The sequence below is a fragment of the Podarcis raffonei genome, chromosome 12 (assembly GCF_027172205.1).
Source record: "Podarcis raffonei isolate rPodRaf1 chromosome 12, rPodRaf1.pri, whole genome shotgun sequence".
Classification (NCBI taxonomy): domain Eukaryota; kingdom Metazoa; phylum Chordata; class Lepidosauria; order Squamata; family Lacertidae; genus Podarcis; species Podarcis raffonei.
Genome location: NC_070613.1, coordinates 44,612,516 through 44,636,539, shown reverse-complemented (window position 1 = coordinate 44,636,539; position 24,024 = coordinate 44,612,516). Strand labels below are relative to the sequence as shown.

General features: G+C 46.7%; 1 protein-coding gene across 1 annotated transcript in view; it reads left to right on the top strand.

Moving 5' to 3' along the window:
* Positions 1–24,024, top strand: part of TRIM71 (tripartite motif containing 71) — a 60,844-nt gene that overhangs the window by 28,466 nt on the left and 8,354 nt on the right. The window contains exons 2-3 of the mRNA XM_053410406.1: positions 16,046–16,213; positions 21,851–21,985. Coding sequence (XP_053266381.1) covers positions 16,046–16,213; positions 21,851–21,985 — 303 coding nt within the window. The remainder of the gene's footprint in view (positions 1–16,045; positions 16,214–21,850; positions 21,986–24,024) is intronic.

Below are 24,024 nucleotides of genomic sequence, written 5' to 3'. Positions count from 1 at the left end.
TCTTCTTCCATTTCAGTAATAGAAGCTCCCTGGGAGGGATCATGTGTTGGTGGAGAAATATTATTAATTAATTGATTGATTAAATTTGTATACCACCCTTTACCCGTAAATCTCAGGCAGGTTTATGATTACCTGGATATCAGTATTGTAGGCAAGGTAAGAGTACTGAGTTTTATAAGACTAAAATCTTTCCCCCTTAAATCCCCAAAATTAGGTTTCTAATGTGGTGTCTGCAACTCCACATGCACCCAAAAAAGTATTCAGTGGCATCAACGGGGTCCCTTCCTGCTGCTGAAATTAGATTTGAAAGAAGCCCTTTATTGTAGCCCGTAGAATAGGTTCCACTCTGCTGTTTGTTGGCAACAAGTTTCTCAAGTTTGCAAATGTTGGTAAGGTAAATGTAAAGGACGCCTGGACGGTTAATTCCTGTTGAATTCAACTTTGGGGTGCAGTGCTCATCTCACTTTACAGATCGAGGGAGCTGGCATTTGTCCACAGACAGCCTTCCAGGTGATGTGGCCAACATAACTAAACCGCTTCTGGTGCAGTGGAACACCGTGACGGAAGCCAGAGCTCACGGAAACACCATTTACCTTCCCACTGCAGAGCTACTTGTTTATCTACTTGCACTGGCGTGCTTTCGAACTGCTAGGCTGGCAGGAGCTGGGACAGAGCAGTGGGAGCTCACTCCGTTATGAGGATTCAAACTGCCCACCTTCTGATCTGCAAGCCCAAGAGGCTCGGTGGTTTAGACCACAGCACCCCCTGCGCCCCCTCAGATGTTGGAGCAGAGCAGGCCCCTGAGCTGCATGATGACGAGCAAATAATCAGAGTGTGTACTAAGCTTCTCCACTCTCCATCCATTGCGCCTTGCCAGCGGGTTAGACTAGATGATCCTGGGTGTCCCTTCCGTCTTTACAGTTACGAGATCCCCCTCCCCAAAATGCTCCCTTTTAGGGTCAAGACCACAGGTGGCATTAATGGTCACTGGTCAAACACATTCTCTCCCGGATCCATACCTGAATAACTAGGCAAAGGGTGATGAGCATAAGCTGCAAGCCAAGTCGCAGTCCACTTCCCAGAGAACCTAAGCCCCTTTTGCATCACTGCTTTCACTGGAAGCTGCGGCAGGGAGAACCCTGCATTCCTTTGCTTTTGTTAACTCTGCCTGGCACTTGAAACTTTTTGGGAGAGAGGAGGCCAGTGGGTGGGGCGTGCGGGAGAACGGACCAACAGAGAGGGGTTGGGGGGAGGGGAGCTGGTTGTAGGAATTGTCCGGTCAGGTCAGAGTTTAACTTTAGCAGCCATTCATCAGATGTTGGTTGGTTTTCTATGGAATCCCAGGAGACATTTAACCGAATCCCTGCCCATCCTCCACGGCGCTCTTTGAAAACAAAAAAGGGGGGAGGGGGGAAGCATGACACCCAGGAATTCTTGGTGTTGTAAAATGTTTTATTTTTTATTTTTTTACAGTGCACTGTAAAGCCCTTTCCTAGAGCAATCAGGTTTATGACCTTGCTCTGGTACGCTTTGGCCCACTGTGCCTATAAAAGATGAATAGCCCTGTGATGTTCTTCGCCAGCTTCTGAAACTTGTGGAAGGTTCCTGTTGTGTGTCTGGGGTTGGGGATTTTGTGTGTGTGTGCGCGTACATGTACATGCATTGAAATTTTTCAAAATGTGTGTGATCAGGAAATGTTTCCCCTTTAAAAGGAAATTATCAATTCACTTGCATTCAGTGCCTTTCTTGAATGCTAAATGCTATTAAGCACCCCTAACCATTCTCTCTCCACCTCCCAATTTCCTTGTGTCTTGTGTACCCTGTAAAAGTGCCATGTTGCTTTTTCAGACGTCCCCAAAAGAACTTCATTATGGCTGGTTTGGAGTACCGATAAAGCTTCATAACTGAGCTTGATTTAGCTTAATAACCATCAACAAGCATAGCTGTGTCCCCTCTGGAATATGCCTTATATAATCTTGGAATATTTCAAAACTACCGTATTTTTCGCCCTATAGGACGCACCTACTTTTCAGGGGGGGAAATCAAGTAAAAAAATATGATTTCCCCCCCGCAGCTCTGGGAGCAGTGGACAGGCTGCATGCAGCCTGTGCGCTACTCCAAGACCTTCTCCCTGCTTTTGTGGGAGGTGGCAGAATTCCCCCACCTCCCGCAAAAGCCCACAGGAGCCCAGCGTGACTCCTGCAGGCTTTTCAACCAGGAGGGAGAAGGGACTGAAATGGCCAGTCAGTCCCTTCTCCCTCCTCGAGGAAAAGCCCCCAAGAGCGGCGCGCTCTTTAAAGGGTGCGCGGCTCCTGCGGGCTTTTCTAGGAGGTGGGGGAATCCCCCCCCCAGAAAAGCCAGCAGAAGCTGCGGAGCCCCTTTAAAGAGCGCACGGCTTTTGCGGGAGGTGGGAGAATTCCCCCATCTCCCGCAAAAGCCCGCAGGAGGGAGAAGGGACTGACTCGGCCAGTCAGTCCCTTCTCCCTCCTTGGGGAAAAGCCCCCAAGAGCGGCGCACTCTTTAAAGGGTGCGCGGCTCCTGCGGGCTTTTCTAGGAGGTGGGGGAATTCCCCCCCCCTTGTAGAAAAGCCAGCAGAAGCCGCTGCCCCCCATCCTCTGCGGCTGGCGATGGGGAAAGCGCTGCTTTCCCCACCGCCAGCCTTGAAGCCGGGTTGGAGAGTAGCGGGAAGGCATCGCGCGCCTTCCTGCTGCCCCCCATCCTCTGGGGCTGGCGATGGGGGAAGCGCTGCTTTCCCCACCGCCAGCCTCGAAGCCGGGTTGGAGAGTAGCGGGAAGGCGTCGCGTGCCTTCTTGCTGCCCCCCATCCTCTGGGGCGGGCGATGGGGGAAGCGCTGCTTTCCCCACCGCCAGCCTCAAAGAGCAGACTCTCCTGGCTTCAGCGGTTGCTATCGCTGAAGCCAAGGAGCCTGCATTCGCCCCATAAGACGCACACACATTTCCCCTTCATTTTTGGAGGGGGAAAAGTGCGTCTTATAGGGCGAAAAATACGGTATGCTGCAGTTCCAGAAACAAAACGAAAAAGCTTTCAAATTTGTGCTGCTCTGTGTTTTATGCTCTAGTTTTCTCTCATTCTCAACATAATATTTAAATAGAATTCCACCTTCGTTTGTTTGAAAATTTTACATCCCACCTGTGCTTCAGAAGTCAAGGTTGCTAACAGTTCAGAACCATTGCAGCAATCCACAGTTGAGAACCATATCATAAATAAAAAGCGTTAGTGTAAAAACCAAGACCACAATGACAGTTGCAAAGGAGCCAGCAGAGGTAAAATAACAGCATACCAAAATGAGGAAATATTCAGCCTGATGCCTTTTGTAACAATCACGACTCTTAACAATAGCTGTCGAAAACAGTAGGGAAGAAGCCTGACGTAGCTCACTTGGTAAGGCGTTCGGGGTCACTGCAGAAAAGGCCCTACACCTGGTGTCTGCTAAGTGTGCCTCACTATTTGGAGCAAGTCCTTGAATGGTTACTGGAATACAGAGTGGGGCTTATTCGGAAGAAAGGGATCCTTAGGTCCCAAGCCGTTTAGAGTTTTAAAGGTTAACACCGACACTTTTAATTGAGCCCAGAATCTGAACTGGCAACCGGTGCATGTCACACAAAACTGGCCTGAATAAGACACAGGGTCTCTCTGGCTTATTGCATTGTTGTAAGTTCCTAATGCTCTTCAAGGGCAGCCCCACATAGAGTGCATTTAAGTCAGGGGTGCCCAAACCCTTTTCAAATAGGGCCAAATTTGATGAAGTGAATATGCGTGAGGGCCGACCAAAGTTGTTGAACTTTTTTTACAATTTTACCCCAAAGTTTTTAGGATTGAAGTTTACCCCAAAATTGTTGAACTTTTTAAAGGATTTAACCCAAAACTTGTTCAGCTTTTTAAAGGATTGAAGTTGATGAGCTTTTTTTACACTTTTACCCCAGGACATATACTGCTATGGGGGTCGTATTAGGCTCCCAAAACGGACTTTGGACATGCCTGATTTAAGTAATCTAGAGGTCACCAGGGCATACATGAGTGGGAAAGTCCAAGTCCAGCCGAAGCTGGAGGAAGCCAAAAGCTAGATACATGAAAGTGTTCGATTCATGGAGCCCCCAGAATCTGTTCAGCTGCCTCTTTTACAAATGCTCCTAAACCTTGGAGAGTTTTGTTCTCCACTTTTTCCAGTGGTATGATAGATATCAAACATTATAATTCTCAACAGAGAAACATAAGAGACACATCAAACTGGTGCCTTCTGGTTCCTGACTATATCTGGAGGGTGCCCGGCTGGGGGAGCACAACTGAGTCCTTGTTACCTTGAAAGGGTTAATCTCAATACTATCTGCACCTAAGCTAACTTCTGCTTTTGTGGTTAAGCAGCTAGCAAAAACCGCAATTGCAAGCTGTGAGCTACTTCCTCTTTGCAATTACTTGAGCTCTGCAAACCAGGAACTACTCTCTGCACATGCTCTTTGCTGCAGTAACGCAAGAGAAGAACACACGAACAAGGGAAGGAGGGGCGTTTAGCTAGCCATATGCCATATAAAGAAATAAGCTTAACCTTGCTAGCTGATTGGAGAATTTGAAGAGGTGGGAAGAGATGGGCAGACTCTCAGGTATAAAGATGCTTGTTTATTTGTATCTATGGGCCAGTCTTTTGGGAACGATCCCACTGGCCACCTCTGTGCACAGATTTCAATAAAACTTTTTTCTCCAAAGAAGAATCTTTCCTGGTGCTTTTTGCTCTCTCTCTTCGGCCCTGGGGACGCAGGCAAACGATTCCCTGGCAAGGATAAGGCTTCAGCCTTCATTTTGGTGCGATGGCCGGGAATTGCCCCACCCCAGGGGGCCGGGGAGGGCCAGGCCCGACCTCGGTGAACAGCCCCGGACCGGCGTTCGCGGCTCCAAGTGCGCACCCCTGCCTGTTCGTGGGGGGAGCCAGCCACACCGCTCCGGAGTGAGACACCTGGTCGAGGGAGAAAAGAGGACGGCCGAAGGAGGGGTCCGCAGCGGAACAGGTAAGCCCTAAGGGAAAGGGCGTGGTAGGAAGCCTGGACAGCTTCCCCTGGCTGTGAGCAGTAGAGTGCCGCCAGAAAAGGGATAAAGGGTCTGGCTGTGAGCAGTAGAGTGCCGCCAGAAAAGGAACAAGGGAACTGGCCGTGGCAATAAGGTGCCGCCCCGCCAGACAGGGACGGGAAAAGGGAAAAGGGGAAACAGAGGTGGCAGTAGAGTGCCGCCAGTAAGGTTGGGGAAAGGGGAAACAGAGGGAAAATTATATTGGGGTGTGTTTTGTATGTTGCATGTCAGATACTCCAGTGGTTGAATTGTCAAGTGTGGGCCGGGGCTTAGCGTCCCCTTGGCCGAGCGATTGCAGGGCTGTGCATTTCTTAGCAACGCGAGTTCGCCAAGTCACAGCCTGTAGTGGTTGGTGTGTGAAAGGATCTTAAGCCCGGTTAGGAGCGGAGTATCTGAAGAAAAATGGGGTCTGGGGCAAGCTAACGTAGTCCTCTGAAATGCTTTTTAACCAACTGGAAAGCAGCTACGAAGCATGATGATTGGGTTCAAATTGAGAAGAGAGAGGATGAGGATCAAAATATCTTGAACGTCCACCCAGACCAGATCCCTTATATTTCTACCTGGAAAACCAATGTAGAAAAGAATCCACCGTGGCTGAAAGCCTGCCGAGGCGACGCCCCACAAAATACAATTTGTGCAGTCCAACCGGCAGGGAAGTCAGAAAAGCCCCCGGTGATACCAGAGCCGGAAGGAGAAGAGGGGGAAGTCATTAAACCGCCGCCACCCTATGCTCCACCAACTGCCCCTCTAGCGAATCCCCCAGGCCCAGGGCCCCAGGACCAGGGAGGAGCCGGCCCTCAGCCTGAACCCTCCAAGGTTGATGAATTAGAGAGCAAAGAGGAAGAGAATGATGAGGAGTTTATGAAGGGACTAATTGAGTTAGCAAAGAAAGGAAAAATGTGGACACAGTATCAGACAATTGAGATTGCAACAGTATGTACAACCCTATGCGAAAGAAGTGGATGTTAGTTCCCATTTGTTGGCAGCAGCAGGATGTTCCCCAACACAAGGGAAGAAATGCGAGAGAAATGGATAGAAGTAGCAACCAGGGCGTCCCTCCATAAGTCCCATAAGGCACAGAAAAAGGTGGGACTGCAATGATGCCTCTACGCAGAGTATATGACCCACCAGGCCCCCCCCCAGGACAGGGTGGGGAAGCACCACCATGCACTGATTACAGTCCAACATGTGCCTTTTTCAAGTGCTGATGTGTGCAATTGGAGAAATTAGAACCCTACCTTTGAGGAGAACCCAGATGATATTGCCAACGCCCCATTATAAAGGCTGCCTTTGTAGCTCAGGCAGCGTCCGATATTCGCCAAAAGAAAAAAAAATCCAGAAGCCTGAGGGGTGCATCGACCATGGGCTGCAATGGATGTTAGAAATAGCTCAAACCACTTACAATCAGAGAGATGAGGAGGCCCAGAGAAAAAAGGAGAAGTATCAAACAAGGAAGTTGATGACATTACAGGCAGCCGCCCCCACCCCTCAGAAAAGAGGAAGTGCCCGGGGAGGAGGGCGAAGCCGTCTGGGGAGGAATCAGTGCGCCATCTGCCGACAGGAAGGGCACTGGAAGAGAGAATGCCCTATTCTATTATTAGGAAGAGATTTGTTGGTAAAGTTGCAAGCCCAAATTATTTTTAAGCCATCGGGAGAAGCCACATTGTCCACTATGTCACTTGGGGAACTGGTTGTGGAGGCACCCCTGAGGGAGTACTGGCGCCTCATGATGGTAAAAGAAGAGGAGGGACCCATCCCCACCAGTATTCTGGAACAAGTGAACCCCCCAGGAATGGCAAAGAATATCCCACCAATAATTGTGAAGCCCAAGCCATTTGTCAATCCTGTTGCAGTAAATAAGTATCCCATCCCACGAAGGGCGACTGAAGGAGTGTGGGTGCATCTAGAGTGACTGCTCCAACATAGGATCTTGAGGCAATGCCAATCATAGTGGAACACCCCTTTGTTACCAGTGAAGAAAGGAAGCAGGCTATTATCCTGATACCAGAACCAAAGAACTGCAGAGAACTCCGTGACTTTCTGGGGTCTGCAGGATTTTGTAGGATATGGATATTTAATTACAGCATCATTGCCAAGCCTCTACATGAGTCAACCAGAGGAACTGAGAGAGACCCCTTTGTTTGAGGCACAGAACAACAGCAAGCCTTCGTGGATTTGAAGAAGGCACTACAGCAAGCCCCAGTGCTTGGCATCCCAAACCCTGAGAAACCCTTTACTCTATTCGTGGATGAGGACCAAGGGACGGCGAAAGGGGTTTTGTGCCAAAAATTGGGAAGCTGGCAACAGCCAGTGGCATACCTATCTGAGCGCCTGACGCCTACAGAACAAGGCTTACCGCCGTGCATGAGAGCAGTTGTGGCAGTAGCCACCCTACTGAACAAAGCAGACAAATTTATTTTTGGCCAAGACACTGTTTGTGTGACCCCGCATGCAGTCCCAGCTCTGCTTGACATGAAGGGTACCTATTTCCTCTCCCAAGCAAAGATGATGAAGAATATTTTAGCAGGCCTGACCTCAAAGATGAAGCAAACCCCCATTGGCCTTCATGGTTTGTGGATGAAAGCAGCTTTGTTAAGGCTGGACAGCGGAAGGCAGGCTATGCAGTGGTAGCCTTGGAAGACCAAGTGATCGAAGCGCAGCCACTCCCGCCTGGAACGTCGGCCCGGCTGGCATAAATAACAGCGCTCACCAGAGCCCTGACCCTAGCAAAGGGACAGAAGATAAACATTTATACTCTAAGTATGCCTTTCTGACTTTACATGCTCATGGAGCCTTATGGAAGGAAAGAGGTTTGCTTACCTCCAGAGGAAACCAGGTGGCCCACCCACAAGCCTTATTGAACCTTCTGGATGCTGTATGGGAGCCCAAGGCAGTGGCAGTTATCCATTGTTATGGACACAAAACTGGACTAGGAGAAGTGGCCAGAGGAAACCGACTAGCAGACAGAGTGGCCAAGGAAGCAGCCCGAGAACCAGCTCCCGCGTCAGTTATTGGAGCACTGGTCCCTGGAAGGATCTTGAACACCGCTGATAAGCCAATATACACCAAAAGGAGAGGGACACTGCAGATGCCCAGGGGCTGACCATGTCCAAAGAAGGATGGTACCTTACTCATGATGACAGAATATGGATTCCAGAGTCCCTTTCTCGGCAGATTACTCAGAGATACCATGAGTCCACCCACATGGGACCAGATGCCACAACCAGACAGCTGAAGCAGTGCTTCTACATAGCCCACCTTTATCAACTGGCAGCCCAGATTTCCAGGAAGTGCCCGCTATGTCAAAAGAATAATCCCAGAACCGGACCCTTGGCTCCCCCGGGGATTCAGCATAGTGGAACTGCACCCATGGAAGACCTTGTTGTGGATTTCACTGAATTGCCCCGCTGTGAACTATACCGCTACCTGTTCGTGGCGATCTGCACGTATACAGGATGGGTTGAAGCCTGGCCTACCAGAACTGAGGGGGCGTCCGAGGTAACCAGGTGCCTGTTATAGAAGATCATTCCCCGCTATGGACTACCTAGGTCAATAGAATCTGACAATGGACCAGCCTTTGTCCACTCAGTTTTGCAATAACCCCCCATGCTAGTCAAAATGTGCAGTTTGATAATTATGTGCAGTAATTCTCCCGAGATTTTCTCTTTTCTTAACAGGTGGACCCAGGCCCACTGCTGTTAAAGTTGCTGACCTCACCCCTTGGGTCCACCACACTTAAGTGAAGAAGGCTATTTTAGATTGGACAGTTACACCAAATCCTGATGATCCTCTGAAGCTAACCATCTCCAGAAGAGCGCCAGACAACCGCCCTGCTGGACAAGTGGATGGGAGGGACGCCCGCGGGCAGCGTCCCCAACGTAGAGACTTTTTTCCCAGCAAATTTTAAGGCACCGCCAGAACTCTTTGATATAGTCACTCTGTGTGTCAGGTCTCTGCAAGGGTGGATATATATTCCTGTGGGTATATGTTAATATATGTAGAGGGAGAAGCCCCTTTCGGATACAGTATGTTGGGAAGAAATCATGAGAGTATTAAGCATCCACAAGGACAGGTGGGAAAATTGGTTAAGATAATAGGCTCCTCCTCAGAGAGGTGGGACACAACCTCCCAAAAAGCAAGGCAGCTGATAGAGCACGAGTATCAGTGGGCCCTTCAGCAATAAAATAGATATGTCCCAGATAATAATGTCAGCATTTCAGCCACCATTGATCACATGGAAACAATGATAGCCAGGAACCCGCTGAAAACTACAGGAGGTGATCTATGGGGTTGGGTATGTTCCTGGCTGCCTCATGGCAGTTGGCTCAGGCATATTGTGGTATTATTAGCAAGGCCGCTATTAATCCTTTTGCTTCTTTGCCTCTGTATACCCTGCTTGGTGCAATGCTTACAAGGTGTGATGCAAAAAATAAAAATAAAATATCATGGCCCTTATTGTTCTCCCCCAGGATTATAAACCCAAGAGACCAGGACGAACCTAGGAGATAGGTTGTCCAAAAGAAGAGGAGGGAATTGAAAGGGTTAATCTCAATACTATCTGCACCTAAGCTAACTTCTGCTTTTGTGGTTAAGCAGCTAGCAAAAACCGCAATTGCAAGCTGTGAGCTACTTCCTCTTTGCAATTACTTGAGCTCTGCAAACCAGGAACTACTCTCTGCACATGCTCTTTGCTGCAGTAACGCAAGAGAAGAACACACGAACAAGGGAAGGAGGGGCGTTTAGCTAGCCATATGCCATATAAAGAAATAAGCTTAACCTTGCTAGCTGATTGGAGAATTTGAAGAGGTGGGAAGAGATGGGCAGACTCTCAGGTATAAAGATGCTTGTTTATTTGTATCTATGGGCCAGTCTTTTGGGAACGATCCCACTGGCCACCTCTGTGCACAGATTTCAATAAAACTTTTTTCTCCAAAGAAGAATCTTTCCTGGTGCTTTTTGCTCTCTCTCTTCGGCCCTGGGGACGCAGGCAAACGATTCCCTGGCAAGGATAAGGCTTCAGCCTTCAACCTTAAATTCCTGTTTTGGGAGGAGAATAAACTAAGTTGCCAGAAGATGGGGAGCCGAGCCTTTCAACACCACCCCATGGTTTTCTCCCTAGCCTGCTCTCTCCAACCCCCTCTTAGGGTTTCATTTGATACTGTGCTAGATAGAAAATAGCCTGGGGCAGGGCAGTAATTGTGATGAAATTTCAGGCGGGTGGGTAGGTATGAGATTGGGGGTTGGTTCAGTTCCACCCATTCATTCTATGCTTTTAAAATGCTACACCATATGCATGCTTTGTAAGTATTCAGCAGTGGTGAAGCAATCCTGACACTCGGGTCTGCCACTGCCATGCCAAGATTTGGCTCATAATGTGATCCCCGAATTGTGCAATTGTGTGGTGGCATTTTGTCCCTGCATATGGAATGGATGAGATTGTTGCTTCGGGGGAAGGGGCGGCAAGTTGGACAACCATTGCTTAACTTCGTGCTAGGTTGCAGTTGTGAAAACCCTGCCGTCCTGCTCCTTCCTTCCTTCCTTCCTTCCTTCCTTCCTTCCTTCCTTCCTTCCTTCTCTCTTTTTCTCTTTCTCTTTCTTTCCTCTCCCATGTTAATTTGGCCCTTTGGCACTGGGTGAAGCTAGATGACTGGTGGATGGTCCTCGCAGCTTACTCTGCAGGTCTAGCAGCAAGTCATGGAGCCCACCCTGACATGGACTGAGCCCTAAGCCCTGCACTTTGCCATGAAAAGTAACTTGAAGCCACCCATAACACTGGTGTAGATGTAACTCAGGCAGATGGGCAGGTAGGGGTAGGGGGGGCAGCACAAATAATAAAATTATAATATTTTAATTTTTATTATTAATCCTAAACTAAGGCTCAAGCCCAGGGATGCGGGTGGCGCTGTGGGTTAAACCACAGAGCCTAGGGCTTGCTGATCAGAAGGTCAGTGGTTCGAATCCCCGTGATGGGGTGAGCTCCCGTTGCTCGGTCCCTGCTCCTGCCCACCTAGCAGTTCGAAAGCACGTCAAAGTGCAAGTAGATAAATAGGTACCGCTCTGGCGGGAAGGTAAACGGCATTTCCGTGCGCTGCTCTGGTTTGCCAGAAGCGGCTTAGTCATGCTGGCCACATGACCTGGAAACTGTACGATGGCTCCCTCGGCCTATAGAGCGAGATGAGCACCGCAACCCCAGAGTCGGTCACGACTGGACCTAATGGTCAGGGGTCCATTTACCTTTTAAAGCTCAAGCCCAGGCCTCTCTTTGCCCACCACCCCAACCTGTGCTTGAGGTCCGCTGCATGACATGGCTTTGTCATTACTTCCAACCTTTCTAACCCTCCCACTTGAGCTATGAAAACTCCAGGAGAAGTGTGGAGGGTTGCAGGCCACCTTGAAACCTCCACTTATCACTTTTTAATAATCTGAAATTCCTGTGGTCAAAAATTATAATTCTGCACCAAGTTCGACTTAATTATGTTGCCTTAAATTTTGGGGTTGTTGTTGTTTATACGAATTATATTACTTCCTCTTGACTTACCCTCATGAATTTGTATCCATCTTACCAGGGTCCCCTTCCTGACAACACACACATTTTTTTCTTTCCAAAAGAGTGTCCGTGGACTTTGAATGGAGAGGCACTTGTGTTTATAATGCTTGAGGGCATATTAAGCCTTGGCATTTCCACACATAAACATAATTAATATAGGCCCCAGTCACTTCAAGTAATGGTCAATTAAACCTGTTTCAGCCCCTCCTCCTATTGGTATCTATAAAAGATGAAAACCCAGCTGTTAAGAGCCCAATGAAATGCAGTTGCTAAAGGTACCCTTTCGATTTTATGATATATTTTGTTAAATCGTTGCCTGCAGATTGAAGATCTACCAAAGTTTTCATATTGTTATCATGTTAAATATACCTGGCATCTGAAATCCTTGCATGCTCCGAGCTCTGTGATGAGCTCTGTGCTCATCATTGTAGAGCGTGGATAGGCAAACTAAGGCCCGGGGGCCGGATCCGGCCCAATCTCCTTCTAAATCCGGCACACAGACGGTCCAGAAATCAGTGTGTTTTTACATGAGTAGAATGTGTCCTTTTATTTAAAATGCATCTCTGGGTTATTTGTGGGGAATGCCTGGTGTTTTTACATGAGTAGAATGTCTGCTTTTATTTAAAATGCATCTCTGGGTTATTTGTGGGGCATAGGAATTCATTCATTCCCCCCCTTCAAAATATAGTCCGGCCCCCCACAAGATCTTAGGGACAGTGGACTGTTCCCTTGCTGAAAAAGTTTGCTGACCCCTGTTGCAGAGTTCTTAGTTTCCTCCGATGGATTGGCCCCCCAGCCTTAGGCAAGAAAGATTTGGGCTGATCTTGCTCCTGTTGCATTTGCATGGGATAAGGGTGGGGAGGCTAATCTCCTACCCACTGCCTTATTGGTGTAGGTGGTGGCGGTGGAGGAGGAGGATAAAACAATGTACGGTATGTTGAATTCTGAGGAAGCCCGTGAGGGAATGAGAAATGGATCAGTTAATTTGTTTTCTCCCCTCACTAAAAAGATTTTCATTTACCGGCTAATGTAAGATCAAGACTGAAGTGTGTACACACAGCTTGAGTGATTACATGCCTCTGAGTGTGCTCTTTCAATTCATCTTTCTTTGCTGTAGAATTTGAAAACTTTATAGACAAATGAATGTATATTTGTTTGGGGCACTTGTTGGCAAATGTTGCCATGCACTTTTGCACCAGAAGCAGAACGTTGCAACCACTCTTAGGGACCTTTTGAAGAAGGCGGTCGGTGCAATTTTGTTTTTGTTTCCCTTGGAAAGGCACAAATGCAACCTTTGCAAAGAAACTCCATTCAAACCACCCGCCAACAAGCAGTTGAGTGGTATATTGTAGCCTTTGTTCAGAGTGAGAGAGCAGCGTTCAAAGCAGTTACTGCTCCAAAACTTGTGTTTGAGCCAATTTGGTAAATGCCAAAATCTGTAAATTGCCAATTTGGGGCAATTCTTCTCCCCCACCCCAGCACTCCTGCAGTATTCTGACACATTACCACCTTCTGTGATGAGAGAAAAGAAAGAAACTGAATTATTGCTTGAGACACTTCCAGTAGCTAGGCTCAGGACTGCCACAGTCTCCATAGGCTAACTTGAAAAACCAGTTTTGTACTGAAGACTTTTAAAAAACATTTTTTCTTTATATACAAAGCCTTTTTTTAAAAAAAGGAACCTGTTTGGCATGGAACAAAATGTTGGAGAACTATTGTTACTGAGCTAGCATTTCTTGATATGCTAGTGGAGTAGAGGCTTTCTTAAAATAAAATAAAAATCTGTTAATTGTTTTGATTGCTTTCCCCCTCTCTTCTGTAGTTTGTGTGCCTGAATGACTCCTACACTGTGCCTTGTATTCTTGCAGAAAGTAGCATCTGGATCTGCATGACAGGACTGCTCTCTGGCCTTTGACCTAGCTTTGCTTCTGGCATTAACTGTTTCAGAGGGTTAATAGTAGGTTTAGCTTGAAGCTGAACCCTTGCTCATATTGACGCCATTTTCTCTTCAGATGGCCCCTTTGAGTAGAAAGGGGTGGGGGGAAGGAGGGTACTTTTAACAAGCAGGCGAATTGTGATATTCATGTGACTCACTAGTTGGCCTGCCTCGAGTTTTTTGCTTTCTTACTGCTTTAAAACTAGTAGAAGAGGGTTTTTCTGTACTCCGTGCAACACTATGATAAATCCTGTTGTTGAACGGTGTTTTGCCAAAAGAATAGTACTGAACTTTACATAACAAGAGATTTCTTAGGCAGAAATATTCACAGTTTTTTTATTTTAAAGGATTGTGGTCCAGGCATTTAGGGGGATTAGACTGCAAAGTGGGTGTAAATAAAGATGAATGAATCCCTAAATAAAATTATCCCTCTTGGCCCTATAGTGTTGAAGAAACCATCTTGACCACCTGGATTTGTTTGAACTTAAATGTTGAGAGTGACACACAGGAATGTCTGATCCTGTTATCACTTGCCCATCCCTTTTGCTGATTGACTGTTACCCATTGTTTGAACGTAATTTGTGCTGTTTGAACTTCATGTGTTTCCAAGAGGTAAATTTGAAGCTGATATATAGGTTCAGGGATTATGCATTCAACCTGACTTGAGTTCTTAGAGGGTGTTTTCCAGGCAGAATCAATAGGAACAGGAGTGGTGCTAGGAATGGCTTTTGCCATTTTCTCTTGAATGGATTGTTAAAAGTTTGCTACCATGCCACAGGGTCTCTTGTTACTTCCCTCTGCTGGATGGAATGTGAAAATGGCTTTCTGATTTACTGATGGACAATTCAACTAACCCTCTTGATGCTTTGTTTTGAAAAAGTTCACTGTAGGCTGCTTTAATGACAGAATTGCAGTTTTTTAAAAAAGTTGAAGAAAATGTTTTAAAAATCGGGGGGATCTACACACACACAAAGGGATGCGGGTGGCGCTGTGGGTTAAACCACAGAGCCTAGGACTTGCCGATCGGGAGTTCAGTGGTTCGAATCCCTGTGATGGGGTGAGCTCCCGTTGCTCGGTCCCTGCTCCTGCCAACCTAGCAGTTTGAAAGCACATCAAAGTGCAAGTACCGCTCCGTATAGGCACCGCTCCAGCGGGAAGGTAAACTGCGTTTCCATGCGCAGCTCTGGTTCGCCAGAAGCGGCTTAGTCATGCTGGCCACGTGACGTGGAAACTGTCTGTGGACAAACGCTGGCTCCCTCGGCCAATAAAGCGAGATGAGTGCCGCAACCCCAGAGTCGGTCACGACTGGACCAAATGGTCAGGGGTCCCTTTACCTTTACACACACACACACACACACACACACACACACACACACACACCATCTCAGCAGTGCAAGAAATTCTCCAGGCATGTTTTGTGACTTGTGGTGTGGGTCCAACCACATGGAGATCTCTGAAGGCCAGGTGGGCAACAGACATCATCTGACTGGCCCTTCCAGCTTTTTGAAAAGCCTGTTTATTGCATCTATATCCCACCTTTTTCTCTAAGGAGTACATGGTTCACCCCCTCCTCAATTATTCCCTACAATGACCCTGTGAGGTAGGTTAAGAGGATGTGACTGGCCCAAGGTCACCCAGTGCACTTCACGACTGAGTGGGGATTTGAACCCTGATCTGCCAGGTCCTAGTCTGACACTCTAACCCAGGGGTCAGCAAGGTTTATCTTGCCTGGGCCAGACCGGTCCCGCGGAGATCCCTCTGTGGGCCGGATCGTGCACGTGCCCACGATTTTCAGTGTCTGCACATGCGCAGATGCGATTTTCGGCACCGTGGAAGCAAGTCCCCGTGCCGTACTGCGCTGGTAGCTCAGTTCAGGGGTGGCTCATGAGCTGGTCAAACGACCTCCTCGGGCCGCTTCTGTCCCATGGGCCTTAGGTTGCTGACCCCTGCTCTAACCACTACACCACACTGCTTTCCTACATTACTTCTGCTATGGGGGTGCTCTATGAATTAAGTAGGTAAATAAACAGGGGGAAAGCAAAATGTCAGAGAAGGATCTGAAATGTTTTTAGCTTGAATTTTCAGTTTGAAGCTTGAATTCATTTTATTCCAGGTGGTTATATTTGAAGTTTTATCGTGTTGTAAACTGCTTTGAGATTTTTTTTCTTTAAAATATACAGTATAGAAATGAAATCAGTAACAATAACAATAACAACAACAACAATAATAATAATTCCCACCACAGAGGGGGGAAAGGGCACCTGGACAATTACATTGTGGCGACCAGGTTTAAGGGGCCATTTGGCGATCAGCTTATATATCTGAGTTTCTGCATCTGAGTGCCTTAGAGGGCATCGTATCGTTGACATCAGAGGAACCCCTGTGATTGTTCACCCGTTTTATATGTGACCATAGCTAACCATTGTTTTCAATACCCACTTCTGGACTGGCTTTTGTTCACCCTTGGACCAACTCTCTTTCAGGTGCTGCACTTCTACTGTGACACTTGCTCTGTCCCCATCTGCCGGGAATGCAGCATGGGACGTCATGTGGGCCACAGTTTTATCTACCTCCAAGATGCTCTGCAGGACTCCAGAACTCTTACCATCCAGCTACTAGCCGATGCTCAACAGGGTCGCCAGGCCATTCAGGTAAATGTACAAGCCGCATGATGGGCTGCGGATATGGTGGCTGTTCCTTGAACACCCAGCGGCCAATTTCTATAATCAACTGCAAGTAATAGTTGTCTAATCCAGAGGTTTTCAACCTTTTTGAGTTCATGGCTCCCTTAACCACCTACATTCTTTCTGTGGCACCCCTGTGGGGCTCAGGAGCCCAGTTACGTCACACCTTGCCTGCAGAGCTGGCAGCCTCTCACCCTTTTCCGAACCCCCCCCCCTTGCAGAGTATTCCCACAGCCTCCTCTCCTTTCTCCTTCTCCTTGGGAGTCCTCCAGGCATCTGCTGCTGCAGCCCATGGTCTCTGAGCTTGCCCCCCTCTCCCAAAGACAGGTGCCTCCTCACACTGCCCCACAGGGGCCTGGGACTTGTCTGTCCATTCCAGTGGTGTAGGGGTTAAGAGCAGTACACTCGTAATCTGGTGAACCGGGTTCGCTTCCCCGCTCCTCCACATACAGCCGCTGGGTGACCTTGGGCTAGTCACACTTCTTTGAAGTCTCCTCTCACAGCCTCACCTCACAGAGTGTTTGTTGTGGAGGAGGAAGGGAAAGGAGATTGTTAGCCACTTTGAGACTCCTTAGGGTAGTGATAAAGCGGGATATCAAATCCAAACTGTTCTTCTTCATTCCCAACAGCAAGGGCTGGTGGACTAGCTGGCTGGGCTCCCTCGTTCGCTTGCTTGCTTACTCACTCCAAGGCCGCCTCAGCTCCTGGCAACCAGCACCCCCTAGCCAGCCCCAGAGGCACTCTTCGCTTGCGGAGCTTGTAGCCAGGGCTGCAGCAAGCAGCTGTGCAAGCCATTGGGAGGAAGAGACGTGAGAAGGCATTAGACGAGGGAGGGAAGGAATGAAGGCCAGAGGCCAGTGTTGCCCAGGGCACCCCAACCATAATTCAAAGCACCCCAGGGTGCCACGTCACACTGCTTGAAAACCACTGGGCTAATTATTAGGGAAGAAGGGCTGAATATAAATACAATAAATAAATATTAGGATTAAGGCCTCAAGGTCTGGTATGCTATAACTTCTTTTCCATCTGAAAAAATGGCACAAAGCTTCATATTATTCTACAAGGTATGGGAAGTAGTGTTTCTGGGCACTCCTCTTTCTGCTATAAACTGATGCCACAAAACTAGTTTAACAGGTATAGCTTACCTCTCCAGAAACACTTTCTTACTTTATATGGGTGGTATTGCTCTGGTTCTTCCATCTGGAATGCAAGGGACATTATTTCCTGGATCTTTGGTATTCAAAGAAGCACTATAAATGACTTGGAATGATACGTACAAGTACTGTATTTCAAACTGTTTTCACGAGGAAAAGGCACTCTCACTAAATAGCACCACCTAGTGGCACTAGAGCTCATAAGAATCCATTTTTAAATTGCTTTTTGCTGATTTAAAAGTTATGGGGATGTGAAGGTTCCATTTTTTATTTTAAATGTAAGGGAGAGAAGACCTTTCCTTTAATTGTGGTGCTGCATTTTCAGAGAAGAATAGTTTAAAACAATGAATGGCATTAGCTTGCAGAAACCTAGTTGCAAATTATTGTAGCATCACTTGGGAAACCTCAAATGTTTATAAATTAAGCTTGATACTAAGTTCTGATATGCTAAACTATAGGTAAAGGTAAAGGGACCCCTGACTATTAGGTCCAGGCGTGACCAACTCTGGGGTTGCGGCGCTCATCTAGTTTTATTGGCCGAGGGAGCCGGCGTACAGCTTCCAGGTCATGTGGCCAGCATGACTAAGCCGTTTCTGGCAAACCAGAGCAGCACACGGAAATGCCGTTTATCTTCCCGCCAGAGCGGCACCTATTTATCTACTTGTACTTTGACATGCTTTCAAACTGCTAGGTTGGCAGGAGCAGGGACCGAGCAACGGGAGCTCACCCCGTCGCGGGGATTTGAACCGCCAACCTTCTGATCGGCAAGTCCTAGGCTCTGGTTTAACCCACAGTGCCACCCGCGTCCCTATGCTAAACTATGGTTTGGTACTATTTTGCTTGAACTCACCACAGTTAAGAGTAAACCAGAGTTTCCCAAGTTTGAGTATAACAGGAAACTGTGCTGTGCTTTATTCAAAACTGAAGAAGCAGATGTTTTCAACTTCTTTCCCTCAAGTACTGAGGAAGTAGGGAGTGGGGAGGAATAAGTCTAATGTTTGCCATGGCACATTCCCATAATGCTCAACTGGGACAGCAAGTAGGCAGTTAGAGAAGAATCTGTGCATTCCCAATCCAGGAGAAGCTATGACAGCAGCTACTGTGTCAGTTCCTAGTGAGAGAAGTTATTTTAAGGCTTTATTTTCACTTGAGCAACCAGCCCATTGTATTCCATCAGCAAACTCTAACGTCAACATGAAATAGACATAAAAACTGGCCTGGAGGTTGATCTGTGGCTGATTTGCCCCCAACTCTGCGTGTTTTAATGTCTCTTAAATCACAGTGACTTGGTTTATACATGCAGCATATGGATAGCTCAGCTGGTTAAGAGTGTGGTGCTGTTAACACCAAGGTTGCAGGTTTGATCCCCGTATGGGTCAGCTACATATTCCTGCTCTGCAGGCATGCTGGACTTAGATGATCCTCGGGGTCCTTTCAGTCTATAATTCTGTTATTTGTACCAGGGTTTGTGCCAGGCTGGAGGTAAAGATTTACACGTTTAAAAACTACCCTACATGCAGAAGTAAGGCATGCAAGGAAGAAGGTTAGCATGACAAGGGAATGGTTCAGCCTAGCTTTCTACATGCAAGAAGTTTTGTCCTCCACTCCCCATGTAACACTCTCCAAAGTGAAGCCAGACGGGTGTCGACACTTGACATCTTTCAAGTGTGAGGTTAAGAATTTCCTCCTCTTCCAGACATTTGATAGAATATGATCTGGTTGGGTCTTATGTTGGTGTGCTGTAGGTAAGGTTTTGCTTTTCCTGCGAAGGCTGCTATTTAATGTGTTTGATTTGTTGCTAGATTATTGACGGTTTTTAAGCAATTCTGTATGGTTTTTAAACGTTATTGTGAGTCTCCTAGAAGCTGCCCTTTATTATGAGACATTCATTCATTCATTCATTCATTCATTCATTTACTGTGCAAGGCAACATTTAAATGTGTGCCTTCTTGCTTTTCACCTTGACATGGTATGCACAGGAAACCTCTTGCTGCATTTATAGATGACGGTGCCTGTATTTGAAAAACAGGCTAGAGCCGGGCTGCCCAAACTTTTCTCAAAGAGGGCCAGATTTGATGAAGTGAACATACGTGAGGGTGAGCTTTTTTAAGGATTGAAGTTGTTGAGCATTTTTTCCAATTTTACCCCAAAGTTGTTGAGCTTTTTTATTGCCAGGGGGCCCGGATTAGGCCCCTGAAATGGACTTTGGACATGCCTGGGCCAGAGGGAAAGAGATCTGCCACCTTGGTTGCAAGTGGCCAGCCCTTTGTACTTATAGCAGCACTGCTGCCAGTCGCTGTATATCAATGAGGAGACTTCAGGGGGAAGGGATCTGAAAAAGGCTTCTTGGAAAAACCCCATAACTCTCCTCCTGATGGAGCCTTTTAAAAGAAAGCCTTTATCCTTGGAATGGCGGCGGTGCATTTTCTGCTTCACTTTTGCGACAAAGGCCAGCGCTTAGTTGCTCAATGGGCCCTCTGGATAAGAGAAATGAAACGAACATACGGTATTTCCATTTTTGTAAAGAAACACCTGCAAGGGGGAACAGCACACCGAATGCTGCTGCTGGAGGCTTACGCACCAACTCTCTGCAACTGGGAAGTTTTCATGGAGAGATCTTATCTCTCTCTTTTGTTGCAAAACTACAGCTATCTCAATGTAAATAGATATGTTGCTGCCCCAATAAATCACTCTCTTTGGAAAAAAATAGAAGCCCCAAGGGTATGAACTTGTAGGTTTTCAACCCTTTCCCCCCCTCAGGTGAATTCTACTTATCTACCTTTGTTAATCATGCCTTGCTTGTAAATCTAAAGCTTAAATTTATAATAATCAAAGGAACAAATGTCAGCGTAGCTGCATCTTCAGTTCTGTTGTTGGTAGTAAAGTGACTAGGGCTAACTTCCCCCATCCTGAAGCTGCTAAAAAGGTGCATTCAAATATAATCATCTTTGCTGAAGGCGGCATCAGGCTTAGAGTGTGAATGTTCAAATTAGTGCTAGTACCTAATTAACCTGAAACCAGCAATCGCTTCTTATAAGGTTAATATTCGATGCCTGACTTAACAATGGACTATATAAGCACACAGTTTGCTTGCTGTGCTGTAAGCCACCCAGCTAGATGGGTGGAGTATAAATAATAAAATTATTGTTATTATTGCTTTATTATTGTCTCTTTTGGACAGGGGGCAGCGGGAGGCAAACATTGCACTGAGCTCTGAGCTTTGTTGCTTAAGTTGTTCAGTGCACTTCGAGCATTGCTGAGTGATGGCTATTACTGGGGAGGGGCAACAACCAACCATTTATATCAGGGGTCAGCAGACTTTTCCAGCAGGGGGCCGGTCCACTGTCCCTCAGACCTCGCGGGGGGGGGCAGACTATATTTTGAAAAAAAATATGAACGAATTCCTATGCCCCACAAATAACCCAGAGATGCATTTTAAATAAAATTACACATTCTACTCATGTAAAAACAAGCTGATTCCCAGACCATCCACAGGCCAGATTTAGAAGGCGATTTGGTTGGATCCGGCCCCCGGGCCTTAGTTTTGCCTACCCATGGTTTATATATCCTGTCTTTTCTACCAAAGAGCTTATGGTCCTTCTCTCTTTCTTTTATCCTCACAACAGCCCTGTGAAGTAGGCTAGGCTGAGAAGTAATGACTGGACCAAGGTCACCCAGAGAGAGTGGGGATTTGAATCCAGGTCTCTCCGCCAGCCCTATTCTGGCACCCGAACCGCTCTACTGGTTTTCAAATCACTTCTGAAAATGAAGGAAGGAAAAGTGCATGATGTCCAGGAGATGAAGAAGCCTGCCATTTGTCAAAATGATGGTGGTCTTGTAAGCTGATGTAGTATTGGGCCAGGGGTGTTCCCTAAGAAATATTGAAGAGCCAATTCTCAGTTTTAAACATCTTGCTGCTATTGAGTTGGAGGGTGAGGAGGAGGGTGACAGCAGGAGATAGAGGGCTGCAAGACATGTTAAAGCCTGGGTCTAAAAAACCCACTGAATTAGACTAATGGTGCCCTATTTGTACTCCCTCTCCTTTCTACAATGCCTTTTAAAAAATTTGAAAAGTGCAGAAGAATCTACAAACATCCCAAAGAAATGAGACTTTCGGGTTTTGACAGTGTGCTTTCTACTAGCTTCTTGCTGACGGATCGTGTGTAGCTGCTTGCTGTGTGTGTGTTGAATTGGAGAGAGCCAGCCTGGCCCGGTCATGGATAGAAGCTCCCTCCCTCTTCCCTTGAAAAACCTGATGGTTATCTTGGTCAAGTCTTGAACACACTAACCTTGAACTTTTTGCCTCATGCTGTGGGAATTGGTGATGTATTGGTCACTTTCTGCTTCAGTTCTAGAAGAGTTGTATTGCATGAGAAATCCACCGTGTGCTACTGTTGAATCACATTGACTTAAAAGTTATTTTTTTCTTTCTCTCCCTCTTGCTTTTTAGCTCAGCATTGAGCAGGCCCAAGCTGTAGCAGAACAAGTTGAGATGAAGGCAAAAATGGTACAATCTGAAGTGAAAGCAGTGACATCTAGACACAAGAAGGCCCTAGAAGAAAGGGAGTGTGAGCTGCTATGGAAGGTAAAGAAGAAAGAAAAAAGACAGGGCATGCCATCTGGTTCATGAACCACAATGGCACACTTTATTGTCCCTTGGCAAATGGGATGGGGCATTCCCTGCTGATCTGTGTCTTGTTTAAACAGCTGGTTCTCTTGTTTGCCTTCACAATAAACATGTGTTATGGTTACCCATATATAAAAGGAACAAGGAAAAAAAGTTCTGTGAAAGAGTAGCTGAATTCAGACAAAGCACTAAACTATGGTGCCATGCCAACATTGCTGGACTACAGGTTCCATCATTCCTGAGCATTGCCTGTGCTTGCTGGGGCTGATGGGAGTTGTAGTCCAAAGCAACTTCTGGAGGGGCTCCATGTTGCCTGCACCTGTATTAAACATAGGTTAGTATTGCAGGAATGATGCTAGACTTGCCCTGGTGAATGAGCTGATATACTTCTCTTCTGTCATCCAAATCTTGGCAAACTCTGATCTCAACTGTTCATGGAAACCAGCCAGCTGCATAAACCGTAGTTTGACGTTGTCTTGTTTCCAGTCACAGTAATTTAGATGCAACTCTGATTTGTTAAGGTTTGGATGACCCAGCAAGTTGTGGCTAATTTCAGATGGAAGTGAAACTTTCTGAACTCTGTGCTGAAGGAGGAGAGGGCCTGGGAGAAGCTGGGTTCATTCATGCAAAGCTAAACTATGGTTTTAATGTTCCCTCTGAACCAGCCTATTCTCTGCTTGACCAAACTGGCTATCATCCAGTCCTTGATAAGTTAAACACGGGAAGTATATAGAGCTATAGCCCGCCCCCAAAATGTGAAATGTACTTTAGTTTTTACAGCAAATTTTACAGCAAATTCTGAACACTACAAAGCCATGTATTCTTGCCACAGACAAACTACTTCTCTGTTCTTTGAGTGTGAAACCCTGTGTAATTAACTTGCGTGGCTTGTAAATAAAACTAGCAGGGCTGAAATTTTTTTTGAAATTCTATTTTGGGCTATCATTTTAGGCTGTATCAAATGAATCTACTTGGGCCCCAGGTTATGGGTGCCCAGTGAGTGTGACGTCATGACATCACAATGTCACATGTGCCACCCCTGCCTCAGAACTTGAATTCTGGTAGCACCAGACATCAGGTTCTGAGGTCTTGCAAGGCCTCAGACAGCATCTCTGACGTGTCTCGAGGCCTCAGATACGACTTCTGGTGCTTCAAGAGGCTGAGCACCCACAACAAACTTTTTGGGGGTGCTCAGAGCCCCCTCTAGTTGGCACCCCTGGGCTGTGTATAGGTGATTTTTCCTGATTATAGTGACTTCAGGCAGATAGGAGAGTAATTTTACCCCAACCCAACTTTAAAATGTCTTTCTCTTTCCCTAAATACACGGCGTGCTAGGTATATCTTTGTGGTAACATATCTAACACGTTACGTCTTAACTGGGGCAACATCTAATATGTTACACATAATATGCATATATGTAATCTGAGAGTGTGCCCATCTCGTCCTTTTCTCTCAAGTACCTGAGCTTTCACATCTACATGAGGGGGTAGTTTTAATGGGACAATATAGATATTTTTGAGTGTCTGGAGGCGGGAATGTCACAAATATTCCGCAACACCCTAAACATTTTCCTCAACATCATGCCTACCATTATTGCAGAGAAAGAGATGATTTCTGTTAACTGAGGTGCATTTGTCATCACATCAGAATTCTTCTTTCCTTTAACATCTTAAATACACAGCTCAAGCTGCCAACAGCATTTATGATATCCTAGAGACAAAGGATGCATAATTGTGTCTGGGCGGGGGGCATAGCTAGCTGGAAAACAAAATGGCGGCATAATTGTGTCTCCAATCGCCCTGAGACAAAATCTAAGCAGAGTGGATCCTATTGACATCTAATCAAAAAGTTTTATACAGCCTAGGTAAGGTGATGATCCAAGGAATATGGGGACCAAAAAGTAAATCTGCAAGTTTAGATCTTCAGGAGGAAATAGATGGAGCCCTGTTTGAGGCTTCAGAGGAGGCCACAGACACGACCAAAGGCAATATGAAAGC